Source organism: Myxine glutinosa, chromosome 10, assembly GCF_964187855.1.
Source record: "Myxine glutinosa chromosome 10, kmMyxGlut1.1, whole genome shotgun sequence".
NCBI lineage: Eukaryota > Metazoa > Chordata > Myxini > Myxiniformes > Myxinidae > Myxine > Myxine glutinosa.
In genome coordinates this window covers 33,926,014-33,942,686 of record NC_136270.1, presented here as the reverse complement: position 1 = coordinate 33,942,686, position 16,673 = coordinate 33,926,014, and the positions used below count along the sequence as shown (strand labels likewise).

Sequence of the window (16,673 nt, the reverse complement as noted above, 5' to 3'; positions counted from 1 at the left end):
TCTAAACCATGTTAACCCAAACACACAATCCATGGCATTGTTCATTCACCAACTTTTGGCCTCAATCAGCAGGGCTTTGGATGTCACATGATAACGTTTATTAGACCATCAACGGTTTTGGCCAACACGAGCTCAGTAGCCAAGCAAGCCCAATAATCCACCCAATATCAAGCGCAGTAATACTTTCAAACAACAAGGGAAAACATACAAGCTTAAAATTTAGCTTAAATTGTAAATCCAGTCCAATCTCGACTTGCATATGAACGTCATAACGGACCGGTCAATTTGCAATAATTGCAAAATGTTAATAATCTCCGATCATTTTATCAATTTTAATACCAACCCCTGCAGCATTTCCATGAGCCTCGACCTATATATAAAGAAAAGGCTGGCTCGAGGTCTCTCCCAAAGTGCAACACACTCCATCGCAAAGCGTCTTCTGCGAGTACCCCACAATATATTACTTATTGGTGAATGACATTTCATCGGCAAAAAAAACCCAGAACTGGAAATTCCAGAAATGAGTCTACGACCGGCTCAGCCCACCTGCTGCTATTACACTGTGCAGTAAGATGAGGAATATAAACATCACGTGTATGATCATGTTCACATTTGTCATACTTTGCGAGAACAACTTCACCCACAAATGTGAACATTCCTCATTTCATACCGACGTGGTCATAACTACCACCAAGGACCGCAATTACTCAAAACTCTTCAAACTCATACACCTTCAGGTTTTCTTCAGCTTGGCCTTCACTGAACAAAACCTCAACGGCTGAAGGTCTGTGGGAGGACGCGAATTCATGTGCTGGTGAAGCCACCTGGGTTTTGTTCGCAAAGTGGAGAAATCTTTTCAAGGTTACGTGTGCAGTAGTTCATTGTGCGCTCCGCACGTGTTCCACTGGACGTGACGACTAACAGTGGCTCTTGCAACTACATCTTCGAGCAGAGTCATGATTTGATCAGACGTGTGGAATGTCCAATATACATTGCCAACGCAAGTCAAAAGTGCAAGTGCATGCAGGTATATAGAGTGTCCGCTTTGCTGAAGCAGTTACTTGCCAAAGGTGACGAGGCTGAACGGGTCACCACTCCGACAGAATATACTCGACCGAGGGTGCAATCATTTGGAAAATGGCTCGCCTATTCTTCACAAAACAAAGTACCACGTTTGGCATCCACCAACTAACGCCGGTAGAAGGGACACCGAGTTTAAGATCCATTTGAGGGATGACACACACATTGATGAACCACCCTGCCTGTGAAGCACCAGGATAACAGTTTATGGATAGGGGGAGATTCGAACCCAGGCTGGGTATCTTAGAGGTGAGTGTGCGTACCACTAGGCCATCCGTCAGCCGCATACAAGTCAAACGGCAGAGCGTACTTTACCATGCACAAAAAATGATTACGGATAGTCGAAAGTATTGTTTAGGCTTGCCTGACAAATCTAAATTGGTGTAAAGATAACGCCTCCCTCAGGATAACGAGCTGCTCCTTCACCTCAAGGAAGGTGGCACATGATGCTGATGTTCACGACAGACGTTTACACGTTTTTGGGATGGTTACATGTGTAAATCTGTGATGTTGTAAAGTGAAACGAGTCGTGTTTCAAATGACGATTAGTCCACATATAAACAAAATCCCCACTACACGCTTCCCACCTAAAGCATCGGTGAAACATGGCAAAAAGGTTCACCAGGAATGACCCAATATCAGATTTTGAGCTTTAAAAGTCTTCAGTTTTGACCCTTGTGACCCAAAGTCCCCACCCCCATGTAAAGCACATGAACAGGGGTCAACTGTAAAACAAAATCGTTACATATTTCATGTGTCAAGCAATTTTAATTGCACATACAGTTTCATTTTTATGATGAAACTTGGATTTTTTTTTTTGTATAAAAACTTTGTAATTTTAAACATTTTTAAAAATGAAACTGTATAAATAAAAAAAACTGAAAAGGTTTTTTTTTTTTTTTTAATACAGTTTCATTTTTAAAAATGTTTAAAATTGTGCCCATAATTGCACGTTTTGGTATTTGGCCTTTTGACCCCACCGCAAGGCCCCGGGGGGCGGAACGAAAATGATACTGCTGTCACACCTTCGTGAAATGTGCTGATCATAACTACCAAGGTTGGTGAATTTCTGCACAACCGTTCAGGTGATAGCATTACGGACAGACATCCAGACAGACAGAGATGATAATCCCCTGGTTTTTTTTTTCCTTAAAATTGTGGAGGTAACAAAAAAAATCACCCGTTTATCATAAATAACCTGTCCAAGAATTGGTATAACTGTAATATTTTGTATTGTGCAAAAGCATCATGAATCTTAGCAATGTGCGAGCCTTCAATTGAGAGGCATTTCATAACATGAAAATGTTGTTTTTTTAAATAAATAGCAATGCAACAAGGTGAAAGCACACAGACATTTGAAAAGCCTTGAAAGGGTACTTTTCTGCTTTTGGAGCAAGGAATAACCATCATGTGGGGCAGAGCTGCTGAAAACGTTTAGTAGTAAAATGTGTTTTCAGTCTGGCTGGAGTCAACTAGCACAATCAACTCCCAAATCAGCAGATTGCGCTGTCTTTATACTGTATACGTTTCGGCCAATTACGGAAAAGACATGGCTGTATCGAACAGAAATTCGCTGAAGTTTCATCTCCTGCTAAATCACTCACTCACACACACACACACACACACACACACACACACACACACACACACACACACACACACACACACACACACACACACACACACACAAACGAACACACACACACACAAACGAACACACACACACACACAACACACACACAAACGAACACACACATACACATACACATGCAAACACACACGCAAACACATACACACACACACAAACGAACACACACACACACACACACACACACACGCAAACACATTCAAACACACACACACACACACACACACACACACACACTTAATACACTTAATTTTGCTTGATTTTAATTGTGTAATTACAAGAGTATCAGATTGGTAATAATTTCAGGCAAATTAAAAACGTGATTATTGAGAAATAATTGAATGAATCGGCTCAATGTGGCTCAATGTCGCAGGCCAGACAGAATGTCTGCTTCCTGGGAAAATATCTGGAAAGCCACCAAGATCAAATTGTTATATTGTGAATTTCCATATGAGCATCTGTATTTGAGGAAGGATATAGCCGTCATCGAATGGGGTTCATCGTAGGGCTACCAGATTCATATCAGGGTGAGATAGACCAAGCTACAAGGGGCGCCTGATGGATGCTGGAGTCTTTACCTTGTGAAGGATGTGATTAGGAGTTGATATCAAAGAAATGATTCATGAAGGAAGATAATAAAAGACATGCAAGAAAGCTTTTTTTAACCAGAATACCCAGCAACATAAACAGGAGGCACAAGAGGAAAGTGAAGAATAACAAGGCAGGGGTAACTCACATTCACACAGGGAGTCCTTAATGTGCGGAATTATCTTTCTGGGAATGGGAAGGGGTAGCAGCAAGGACAGATTGGGTTTAAAATGGAATTGGACCCTAATTGAATTCACATGATCTGTGGGCATTGTGTGCATGTTGTGGGGCCTAAGTATCTCGAAATATTGATTCTCTGAGTTGTGGGTGTTGGTCGCCATGTGTTCAAGAAACCCTCACCAAACTGCCCACCAAACATCACGCTGCTTCTTCCCATCGAGTGGATGTCGGGCTCGATTGGGTTTGCGGTGAGGGTGCGGTTGGTGTCGGGGAGGGAGTGTGGTCACGGATTGGATGATCGGGCTGGGTTTGGGGTTGTGGATGTGACACAGGCTCGGGAGCATCTGACAATAAAGAGAAAAACAATGCCACCTCTGTTGGAGCACACAGCACAATTTCATTACAGCACAGCATGAGCGAAGGGAGATCGATTTCACGAGATCGAAAGACCTTTGTTCCAGTGGATAATGTCACCATGTTGGCACCTTTTCAAATCACCATCTTCCATTAAAAGTACCTCTTGTATTTCACGTGATTACAGAGAGGACTCGAGTGGTAGAATGATTCCATCAAAGGCAGGGCATCAAAAGGAAACATTTGCAGCACAGTGTTTTCCGATGAATGTCATCATCATCCTTGGTTAGCACGATGGCCCGATTGCTGTGCTGTGTTATTTCCAAAATGAAATGCAATACAGCACATTCCGGTTCAGGAAATGATATGCTGGACCAACAGCTGGTAGATGTGCACCTTTGAGAATGAGAACTCAATGTTGCATGAAATATTTCCCATGGTCAGAGACAGTGACGAGGTTGCGTATTCCAGCAAGTTAGTGCTCATTCACATTTTGCGGCCACTGCAAGTCTGGATGCGTAAACAGCCTCATTGTTTTCATATTTTAAATGTGTGGGCAGTAGTACAATTGTGCCAACAAATTAGAGGTTGCTCCATCATTCTACATTAAGGACAGTGCCATCTCACTAAAGAAAGGCACAATTTCCTGGAGGACTTCTTACAAGTAACCTTTTTTGTATACAAGGTCAAGACTTGTGGAAGAGCTGGAACACAGAATGGATCAGGAAGCAATAGAACAAAAGAAAAAGGTGGAAAGAGAGGGAAAACACCAACAGCAGGGGTGAGGGACAACAGAGAGAGAGAGACCTGAACAAATAAGGGGAGGACATGATGGACACAGAAGCAAACTCTCAGGAATGAAAAATTGCAAATTTGGAAAGAGGTGGACTAGGGGTGGGGTTAACGGGGGTAGAAGGATCATTGTTTTGGATGGGGGATGACCTGAGATGGTGGTTAACATCTGTCTTAAAAACCTGGAGGGAGGAGTGGGATTGAAGAGAATGTGGAAAGTGGTTCCACAGGTGGGAAAAAAGAGGAAAGAATGAGTGGGGGTTAGCTGTGATTCTGGATTTTGGGAGGTTCACTGGAAGAGGGTTCATGGTGGAGCGCATGCGCCCCACAAAAACCTGGGGTGGGCGGGAAAACACGGAGGAGCAGAGGGTGCAAGACCAGAAGAGGCGGAAAAAGACAGAGAGACCAGCGATAAAAAGAAAGTGATAGACCCATAGACTCAGCTATTGCAAAATCCAATAAGTACTGAAGCCTCTTTGTTTTCATGTATTTCATTTTTTTTTTCATATATTAATTTTTATATTTCAGATATTTTCTATATTTTCTATTTCATATATTTCTCACAGTACCCATGTACATATATTTTTCATATATTGTTTTCATATCCCGATATTTTGTAGAACTGTGAACACCAAGCACCACCATAGCCACAAAATTGTAATCAAGGGGTGGCAGGATAGTTCATTTGGTAATATACTCACCAATGAGTGGTCTATTTTGAGTTCAAGGTTCAAATTAATGAAACTTTACAAAAACGACTTTTCTGATGGAGTGGAGCAGGGAACACCACATTTCAGCAGGAGCCTAACCCTAGCCCACCACCCTGTGGGTGGAGACCAGCCAAGTCTCGGTCGGCCAGGTAGGCATAGCGAAGTGTGGTTAGGGTTAGGGTTAGAGAGAGGGGGAGGGGGATGAGAGATCAAGAGAGAAAGTGGAAGGGGGGAGAGATAGAGAGGGTTGGGGCGGGGGGGGGGGGGGGGGAGAGAGAGAGTCAGAGACAGAGACAGAGAGGAAATTCCACACTCTGTCCGGTTTCCACACTGGAAATTCCACACTCTGTCCAAGTAGTACAGACAGACAGACATAGACAGGTACAAGAGGGAAAGGGCCGGTCCATGGGGATTATGCGGCACTCTGACCGTGACCATGCTTCCCTGACAAATCCGGGCAGCAGGGAAAAATGGGGAAGATGTGGCCCCCGACTTGCATTGGGGGGGGGGGGGGTGGGGTGGGGGTGTACAGCCACCATGAAGAGGAGTCCCCGATACTTGTGGCTGTGGTTGTTTTTGATGATGATGTGTTCCTTTCGTGTATTGTACTTTTATATGTTTTCCTATTGCTTGGAGAAGTAAAACTACATAATTTTGTGTGCTCCTCCGTGTCTGTCACACTTTATTCAAAGGGTTCCTGCTGTCGTACCGATAGAACCGCTTACATTAAAGCTCCAAATCCTGCTTCTTCCTCTTCCAGAAAGACAGGCTTTTAAAACAGTCATTTTTATGATTAAAAAACACACATTTTTGTTCCATGTATGTGTATATATATTCTTATTAGCTTATGCAATTTTATTACAACCAAGTAATTTAATTATTAGCTTTCCAATGGTACCATTTGTATTATTGTACAACAGCAGGTCAACAACAGCGTGACGGACACAAACACATACGTGGATGGACGCTTCTCCTTTCAGTAATAGATGTGTAGTGATGTCTCTACGTGTATTTTTGGTTTAAGTAATACATGCAGTGTAAAATATCCTCGATGAGCCGAAGGTATTGTGAAAAAGACCTACTCTGTAAAGGTAGGTATTGTGAGTATGGCAATTTCGATGTTGTGGAGAGTACATCGGATAGCATTAGGAAGGTGCATGTCTCACGCTCGGCTTGTGAAATATAAATTACGAACCTCATTGTAACTTGTAGTTTTGGTTTAGCAACTCCACCCCAAAACTGATGTGCTTCTGGCTCCGGCAAAAACAGCAGAGCAGCAAAGCTGCTGTTCATCGCCTCCCACGTGAGAAGCAATTTATTCATGTTTTATGGATGACATGTGAAATGATTATGCCGACGAGCAAGGATGTGACAAGGGGATCCATGGAACACGCGATCATGTTTCAGGCCAATGTTCTGCAGTGTTTTGCTTCATGGTCTGATGAGTACACAGGTGTACAGTGGAACTCAACAATGCGATATAGCACCTCAGTCTCCCATAAGACAGACACAAAAGCTCTCTCTTTTTGATAGAATACACAGCGATATCACAAACGTCAAACAGCCACATTACAAATTCATAATACTCATTCCAACTATTTGCTCACAAACATTGAAAAAGTTTTTTGTTTTTTTTCAAAAAAGGCAAACCTTTGGGCTGCCATAATGACCAAATTCCTTGTGGTCTACAATGTTATACTACCTCTGTCATCAGGAAATGGGTCTCCAAACAACAACCAGGAATATACACAAGGCCACGATGAACTCGGAAAACCCAAGATGGATGCAATTAGGCTATGTATGGTGCGCCAAAATTGATGGATGTTCTGCAAAGGCATACACATACTTGGCCTCATTTCTAGGTTGTCCAAGTAGTAGTAATGACCACATACTTTACTTGGTCCGTCTGCCAGGTCTGCACCTTTACATCACTGCCCTTCAACGCAACGCATCCCCCCGCCCTCCCCAAGCCCTCTCCCTCCCACAGATCTCCCGATGTCCCTATTCTCTGCTGTTGTACTTGTGTGCTTCCCTCTCTCTCCCCTCCCGATTTTGCCTCCCGCTCCCTTTATTGTATGTTTTGTGCGTCCGGTTTTTTTATTTTTTATTATTGATGTTAGCTCTTACACGAGCCTGGATGTTGTACACAAAAAATATAAAATATGACGAAACTTTTGGCGAATATGAAGACGCTCGATCAGCAGGATCTGTGGCCCAATTTTGAACAGTTACATCATAGTACGAGTACAGTGCCATCCACAAGCCGATACGCAACAGCCTCCATGTTCTCCAAATCTTTCAACATTTATGAGACGCCTGGTGTTGGATTAGCGGTTAAGTTGGCTGGCTTAAGATCTTAGCGTCTTAAGTTTGAGCCCCTGTCGTGGCATTTGATCGCATCAGGTGGGTTGACTCAGCCGGTCATCCTTCCGAGGTTGGCAAAACGAGTGCCAGCTTACTGGAAACAGGAGGCACTGCATCAGCAGCACAATTGCGGTCCCAGGAATGATGCGACCAGCAGCCACTGGCTGCATGCAGAATAATCATACAGACTTGCTGGTGGATACCAACGAGGTACGAGAGCAATTCAAGGTCGTCTTGGACTTTCTATTTCAGAGACTCAAAAAAGTATCTCGGGAAGTTGGTGAAGGTTAAAATACCTGGTGTTGACCTAATGGTTAGGGCGTTGGGCTTGGGATCCCAAGGTCCTGAGTTTGAATCCCGTTGAATTAACGCCAGGTGGGATTGACTCAACCTGTCATCCTTCCGAGGTCGGCAAAATGAGTACCAGGTAACTGGTTATAGTTGGAGTGTTTTGGTATCCACCTTGTACTAATAGGATTGAATTTCAAGTGAGTGCGACTTGTATCTACATTTCTAACACTCGCATCCAATTCTGCAATTTCAGGTCCAGCAATTCTCCATAATTAGCTGTTCAACACGTTCAATGTTTGCTTTAGCAATGGGGCCGTTGGACACAGATGAGAATGTTCAAGGTCTCTCACCAAAGTGGGAATTCATCCGATACCTCTCACTCCCACCAATTAATAGCTGGTACAAAATTTGTGTATTTTTACATCGTGAGGATGTCCTTTGTCGAATAATTGTTAACCATAACTTTGTTGGTGATGAAGCCAGCGATCGTTGAGGGTTTGGGTAACACGTGCCCGCCCACAGTTCTTCGAGCCTCGCATCGGTCCACGTCGCCGGGAATCTGCGGTACGGGCGACCGCGAGACCTCGGCCCTGTCGGCATTCTGAGAATGCTCTCGGGCTCTTTAATTGTGCAGATTGTGCAGAGGAGCACCCAGTTATCTCATGTACGTTTCCAAGTATTCTCAACTTCCTTTGGAAGCTTTGTGAGCCGTTTTAGTCAACAATCCTTGTCTCGTATGCGTGCAGAGCATTCTGGGGTGCATTTTGCCATTTCAAAAGTCTCGTATTCATGGCCATTTTTTGAACGAGCCACATGATTCAATTTTTTTCTTTTTTCACACGACGACCTGAAAGGTATCAATCAACAAACTGTGCAGACCGTCTCCTGTGTGTTTCAGCTGACTTAATGCTACTCCTCTGTTCCACATCATGTTATTGCTGGTCGCCATCTTGGTTTTCCCAGAATGCTTTGCTGTTTCCTATGTGTCAGCTGGTAGCAACATTTTCTGGAAGCACGGCTGTGCCACTGCTGCAGTGCCCCTGTTACCAGCGAGCTGGCACTCATTTTGCCGACCTCGGAAGGATGGCAGGCCGAGTCAACCCACCTGGTGTTATTTCAACGGCGCCACACGGGCTCCAACTGAAGACCCTAAGATCTTAAGCCAGCCACTTCAACCCAACAACAGGCTTCCAGATTGCTTTGACCAGCATTGATATTACCGGGATAACTTCATCAGGATCGACGACTATACCGTACTGCATTTACACTGCTGTACGATTAACACAAAATCCACGCCATCCTTGAACTACCCTCGTACACCAACGGGCCCGTTCCTGCGGGAGGGGGCTCCACTTGCTGTTTGTGATTTTGAAGTATCTCGGGGTATTATACAAGTATTATAGCACCATCTCTTATCTTCCCCCATCAAAAACCTTGATCTTTTCTACCCCTGTTAATTCACCCCAGATCCACTTTTCTGAAATACCGACTTCTTTCCTGGAAGTCCTAGCAGTGTCCATGTGTTTTTTTTCCTCTCCCACCCCCCACCCCCTTCCCACGCCTCTTCCCCCAAGCCTTCTACTTCCCACAGATCTCCCGATGTCCCTGCTCTCAAATGTTGTACTTGTGTGCTTCCCCCTCTCTCCCCATCTTGTCTCCCGCTCCCTTTATTTCGTCTTATGTGGCCGTTTTTTTTTTGGCATTAATGTTAGCTCTTACACAGTTACATGAGCATCGATCTTGTATCCAAAAAAAAAAAGAAGTAATTAATTCACGTGTATCCGGGTGTCGATCGATCGTCCACAGTGTAAAATGAACGCCACGGTACGTGCACGTGACTATGGAAAACGTGCGCCGCGTGCGACCTCCGACAGATGGGAATTCCTCGTGGCGGTACGAACGGGTCCCCGTGGGCTAGACCGACCTTGGACGGGGTATCAAGAGGTCCCCGTTATGTTATAACGAGCAAAAATAAATAAATAAGTGCATCGGAGAACTTAGAGGGCGAAACATGGCGAGGGTGTTAAAGAGCTCAATGAGAGGCGTCACACGCTGCGCGCACGTCCGTGCATGGTCGTACCTGCGTCGGCGTACGTCTCGGTGCCGTAGCCGTCCTGCAGACCGTTGTTCCAGGTGCCTTCGTAGCGCGAGTCTCCTGGAAGACCGCGGCGCCGCCCGTACCGACCGCGTGCTCCGTACGTCCACTCTCCGCAGTAGCTCCATCTCTGCTTGCTTTCCACACCCAGTCCGTGCCGTTTGCCCTGAGACCATTGGCCGGCGAACGTGTTTCCGCTGGGCCACGTATACGTACCGGACACCTCGAACCCGCGACGCCACGAACCCGTGAACTCGCCCTGGCCGTGCGGGCCCGTGCACACGCCGTGTCCGTGCGCCTTCCCGCCCTCCCAGCCGCCGCAGTACGCGCCTCCATCGTCGAAATCAAAGCGGCCGCCCGTCATCCGAGGGGCACCCGGAGCGACCCCCTGCGCGGGTCGCGCTTCTCCCGACGACCTTAGCGGCTCTCGGCCCTGAGGGTGTCTCGGCACCGAAGATCGACCCGTCCTCACCGAGCCGCTCTCCCTCCTTCCCCGAGCTCACTGCGCCGCTCACGTCAGCTCTTCTCATCCCCGGAGAGCGGCCCCTCATCCCCCCCACCCTAACTCCTCCGACCTCACCACTCCTCTAGACCATTACCTCAATCCTCCCCTCACGACTCGTATCCCCAACGCGCTCGTCATTCCATTTCGCTGGAGCATCTCCCGTTTCTCCACACGAGATTCTCACCACCACTCCCCCACCCCCTCCCCACACTCTCTTTCCAAACTCCCCCGCTCAAAAAAGGCTCTGACCGTAGAAGGCGACCAGTGAGGTTGCTACCCCGGCCCGAAATAAACGCGCAACAGGGGAACGGATGGCACGAGTGGGGCACGTAAACCGGGCAGACCGAGTCTGAAGCGCGGCGGTGGTTTCCCGCCTTCCCAGGGCGCGAACGTAAGCACGAGGGGAGGGTCGCCTCAGTACCCATGTACTCGAACCTACAGCTCGCACGCACCGTACAGTAGCGCACGTCCGGCAGGTGGGCAAGCCATTTATTTTCCCGCCATATCAGTGAGGAACGCCACGCACAGCAATTACCGCGCATTCAGAAATAAACAATAACATTTCATCGTTTAAGATTTATCCATTCACGACACAATCAGAGATAAGTCCTTAATCTAAATTCTAAAGTTTCGAACCAAACTGTGTCGAGTAGTTGGGTTGTATTTTATATTGTTTACCTCATGCTAGAAGTAGCAGCCTGGTGCCGCCTTAACGGTTAAAATGGCTCCGTTGAGATCTTCGGGTCTTGAGTTCAAGCCCCAGTGGTGCCGTTGAATCAACACCAGGTGGGTTGACTCAGCGTGTCAAAATGTGTAACAGCTTACTGGAAGGCAGCCCCAGCCGCACTCGCAGCACCCTGCGGCCATGTACTGCATTCGAAAGAAGAAGATTCTGAAGAGAAACAATGTTTAAATTGGAAGAGCCTCAGGAGCCCCGAGTCCCCAAAGAGGCCGAGCTCCTCGAACCGCAATGAACCACAGTCCTGGGAAAAAGAGCATTTTGGAATTTCTTGGACGACCAGTCGTAGATGTTTAAATGAGACCTTCACAAGATCCATGTTGAATAGGAGATTTAAATATATATATATACAAGACCATAAGTTTCACAGGGGATGGATAAGGTAGACAACGATGACACCAAGGTGGTGACATTCCATCCGTCCGTCAAAAATGAAGAATATCCTTTCTAAACCACTGAGTTTAATTCTAAAAGGTAATTCTAGAGGATAATGCTAAAGGGTTCTAAAGGGTAATTCTAAAGGGTTCCAAAGAGTAATTCTAATGGGTTGCAGATGTTAATTCAAAAGGATTCTGAAGGGTAATTCTAAAGGGTTCTGAAGAGTAATTCTAAAGGGTTCCAAAGAGTAATTCTAATGGGTTGCAGATGTTAATTCTAAAGGATTCTGAAGGGTAATTCTAAAGGGTTCTGAAGAGTAATTCTAAAGGGTTCCAAAGGGTAATTCTAATGGGTTGCAGATGTTAATTCTAAAGGATTCTGAAGGGTAATTCTAAAGGGTTCCAAAGGGTAATTCTAAAAGGTTGCAAATGTTAATTCTAAAGGATTCTGAAGAGTAATTCTAAAGGGTTCTGAAGAGTAATTCTAAAGGGTTCCAAAGAGTAATTCTAATGGGTTGCAGATGTTAATTCTAAAGGATTCTGAAGGGTAATTCTAAAGGGTTCTGAAGAGTAATTCTAAAGGGTTCCAAAGAGTAATTCTAATGGGTTGCAGATGTTAATTCTAAAGGATTCTGAAGAGTAATTCTAAAGGATTCTGAAGAGTAATTCTAAAGCGTTCTGAAGGGTAATTCTAAAGGGTTCTGAAGAGTAATTCTAAAGGGTTCCAAAGAGTAATTCTAATGGGTTGCAGATGTTAATTCTAAAGGGTTCTGAAGGGTAATTCTAAAGGGTTCCAAAGGGTAATTCTAAAGGGTTGCAGATGTTATTTCTAAAGGATTCTGAAGGGTAATTCTAAAGGGTTCCAAAGGGTAATTCTAAAAGGTTGCAGATGTTATTTCTAAAGGATTCTGAAGGGTAATTCTAAAGGGTTCCAAAGGGTAATTCTAAAGGGTTGCAGATGTTATTTCTAAAGGATTCTGAAGGGTAATTCTAAAGGGTTCCAAAGGGTAATTCTAAAGGGTTGCAGATGTTATTTCTAAAGGATTCTGAAGGGTAATTCTAAAGGGTTCCAAAGGGTAATTCTAAAGGGTTGCAGATGTTATTTCTAAAGGATTCTGAAGGGTAATTCTAAAGGGTTCCAAAGGGTAATTCTAAAGGGTTGCAGATGTTATTTCTAAAGGATTCTGAAGAGTAATTCTAAAGGGTTCCAAAGGGTAATTCTAAAAGGTTGCAGATGTTATTTCTAAAGGATTCTGAAGGGTAATTCTAAAGGGTTCCAAAGGGTAATTCTAAAGGGTTGCAGATGTTATTTCTAAAGGATTCTGAAGGGTAATTCTAAAGGGTTCCAAAGGGTAATTCTAAAGGGTTGCAGATGTTATTTCTAAAGGATTCTGAAGGGTAATTCTAAAGGGTTCCAAAGGGTAATTCTAAAGGGTTGCAGATGTTAATTCTAAAGGATTCTGAAGAGTAATTCTAAAGGGTTCTGAAGAGTAATTCTAAAGGGTTCCAAAGAGTAATTCTAAAAGGTTGCAGATGTTATTTCGAAAGGATTCTGAAGGGTAATTCTTAAGGGTTCCAAAGGGTAATTCTAAAGGGTTGCAGATGTTAATTCTAAAGGATTCTGAAGAGTAATTCTAAAGGGTTCTGAAGAGTAATTCTAAAGGGTTCCAAAGAGTAATTCTAATGGGTTGCAGATGTTAATTCTAATGGATTCTGAAGGGTAATTCTAAAGGGTTCTGAAGGGTAATTCTAAAGGGTTCCAAAGAGTAATTCTAAAGGGTTGCAGATGTTAATTCTAAAGCGTTCTGAAGGGTAATTCTAAAGGGTTCCAAAGGGTAATTCTAAAGGGTTGCAGATGTTATTTCTAAAGGGTTCTGAAGGGTAATTCTAAAGGGTTCTGAAGAGTAATTCTAAAGGGTTCCAAAGAGTAATTCTAATGGGTTGCAGATGTTAATTCTAAAGGGTTCTGAAGGGTAATTCTAAAGGGTTCCAAAGGGTAATTCTAATGGGTTGCAGATGTTAATTCTAAAGGATTCTGAAGGGTAATTCTAAAGGGTTCCAAAGGGTAATTCTAAAAGGTTGCAGATGTTAATTCTAAAGGATTCTGAAGAGTAATTCTAAAGGGTTCTGAAGAGTAATTCTAAAGGGTTCCAAAGAGTAATTCTAATGGGTTGCAGATGTTAATTCTAAAGGATTCTGAAGGGTAATTCTAAAGGGTTCTGAAGAGTAATTCTAAAGGGTTCCAAAGAGTAATTCTAATGGGTTGCAGATGTTAATTCTAAAGGATTCTGAAGAGTAATTCTAAAGCGTTCTGAAGGGTAATTCTAAAGGGTTCTGAAGAGTAATTCTAAAGGGTTCCAAAGAGTAATTCTAATGGGTTGCAGATGTTAATTCTAAAGGGTTCTGAAGGGTAATTCTAAAGGGTTCCAAAGGGTAATTCTAAAGGGTTGCAGATGTTATTTCTAAAGGATTCTGAAGGGTAATTCTAAAGGGTTCCAAAGGGTAATTCTAAAAGGTTGCAGATGTTAATTCTAAAGGATTCTGAAGAGTAATTCTAAAGGGTTCTGAAGAGTAATTCTAAAGGGTTCCAAAGAGTAATTCTAATGGGTTGCAGATGTTAATTCTAATGGATTCTGAAGGGTAATTCTAAAGGGTTCTGAAGGGTAATTCTAAAGGGTTCCAAAGAGTAATTCTAAAGGGTTGCAGATGTTAATTCTAATGGATTCTGAAGGGTAATTCTAAAGGGTTCTGAAGGGTAATTCTAAAGGGTTCCAAAGAGTAATTCTAAAGGGTTGCAGATGTTAATTCTAAAGCGTTCTGAAGGGTAATTCTAAAGGGTTCCAAAGGGTAATTCTAAAGGGTTGCAGATGTTATTTCTAAAGGGTTCTGAAGGGTAATTCTAAAGGGTTCTGAAGAGTAATTCTAAAGGGTTCCAAAGAGTAATTCTAATGGGTTGCAGATGTTAATTCTAAAGGATTCTGAAGGGTAATTCTAAAGGGTTCCAAAGAGTAATTCTAAAGGGTTCCAAAGAGTAATTCTAATGGGTTGCAGATGTTAATTCTAATGGATTCTGAAGGGTAATTCTAAAGGGTTCTGAAGGGTAATTCTAAAGGGTTCCAAAGAGTAATTCTAAAGGGTTGCAGATGTTAATTCTAAAGCGTTCTGAAGGGTAATTCTAAAGGGTTCCAAAGGGTAATTCTAAAGGGTTGCAGATGTTATTTCTAAAGGGTTCTGAAGGGTAATTCTAAAGGGTTCTGAAGAGTAATTCTAAAGGGTTCCAAAGAGTAATTCTAATGGGTTGCAGATGTTAATTCTAAAGGATTCTGAAGGGTAATTCTAAAGGGTTCTGAAGGGTAATTCTAAAGGGTTCTGAAGGGTAATTCTAAAGGGTTCCAAAGAGTAATTCTAAAGGGTTGCAGATGTTAATTCTAAAGCGTTCTGAAGGGTAATTCTAAAGGGTTCCAAAGGGTAATTCTAAAGGGTTGCAGATGTTATTTCTAAAGGGTTCTGAAGGGTAATTCTAAAGGGTTCTGAAGAGTAATTCTAAAGGGTTCCAAAGGGTAATTCTAATGGGTTGCAGATGTTAATTCTAAAGGATTCTGAAGGGTAATTCTAAAGGGTTCTGAAGGGTAATTCTAAAGGGTTCCAAAGAGTAATTCTAAAGGGTTGCAGATGTTAATTCTAAAGCGTTCTGAAGGGTAATTCTAAAGGGTTCCAAAGAGTAATTCTAATGGGTTGCAGATGTTAATTCTAAAGGGTTCTGAAGGGTAATTCTAAAGGGTTCCAAAGGGTAATTCTAAAGGGTTGCAGATGTTATTTCTAAAGGGTTGCAGATGTTAATTCTAAAGGGTTCCAAAGAGTAATTCTAAAGGGTTCCAAAGAGTAATTCTAATGGGTTGCAGATGTTAATTCTAAAGCGTTCTGAAGGGTAATTCTAAAGGGTTCCAAAGAGTAATTCTAAAGGGTTGCAGATGTTAATTCTAAAGGATTCTGAATGGTAATTCTAAAGGGTTCTGAAGGGTAATTCTAAAGGGTTCCAAAGAGTAATTCTAATGGGTTGCAGATGTTAATTCTAAAGGGTTCTGAAGGGTAATTCTAAAGGGTTCCAAAGAGTAATTCTAAAGGATTCTGAAGGGTAATTCTAAAGGATTCTGAAGGGTAATTCTAAAGGGTTCTGAAGGGTAATTCTAAAGGGTTCTGAAGGGTAATCCTAAAGGATTCTGAAGGGTAATTCTAAAGGGTTCTGAAGGGTAATTCTAAAGGATTCTGAAGGGTAATTCTAAAGGGTTCTGAAGTGTAATTCGAAAGGATTCTGAAGGGTATTTCTAAAGGATTCTGAAGGGTAATTCTAAAGGGTTCTGAAGGGTAATTCTAAAGGGTTATTTTAAAGCTGGGGTTCTTAACCTGGGGTATCCATACCCCTTGGGGGTATGGGGACCAAAATATGGGGGTGTGGGACTCGTAATAAATAATAATAATAAATTGTAATAAATTCAAATTCAATGGCAATTAAAGTAAAAACACCCCTCAGAATGCACCACAGAGCACCTGTGGTGCATTCTGAGGGGTGTTTTTACTTTAATTGCCATTGAATTTGAATTTATTACAATTTATTATTATTATTTATTACGAGTCCCACACCCCCCCACTATTCTTGGTCCCCACTACCCCCCAAGGGGCTATGGATCACCCCAGGTTAAGAACCCCTGCTTTAAAGGGTCCGTCTCAGGGGTAATTTTAAAGGGTAATTCTGAAGGGTTCCAAAAAACTGAAGCTTTCCCAACCATCTCCTCACAAACCAACTCACCAAAACTTGCATTCGCACTGACATTTTCAGAACAATATTACAGTATGCCATTCAACTTTCAGACAGATGTTTATAAACCGGTGAACGTGTACAATTTGGGTTTTACAACAAACTTCCGCCAATGGGTTCTAGGCGTGAAGGAG

General features: G+C 43.2%; 1 protein-coding gene across 4 annotated transcripts in view; it reads right to left on the bottom strand.

Annotated features, from left to right (window-relative positions):
- Positions 1–11,403, bottom strand: part of LOC137434448 (junctophilin-2) — a 98,673-nt gene extending 87,270 nt beyond the window's left edge. For 2 of the 4 annotated variants that reach the window (XM_068127444.2, XM_068127443.2), the window contains exon 1: positions 10,088–10,782. In XM_068127444.2, the coding sequence (XP_067983545.1) occupies positions 10,088–10,466 (379 nt within the window). In that variant the 5' untranslated portion in view covers positions 10,467–10,782. Of the gene's footprint in view, positions 1–10,087; positions 10,827–11,285 lie in introns of those variants that run through there. The other 2 variants (XM_068127447.2, XM_068127448.2) reach the window with 2 other exon arrangements.
- Positions 11,404–16,673: the final 5,270 nt, after the last annotated feature.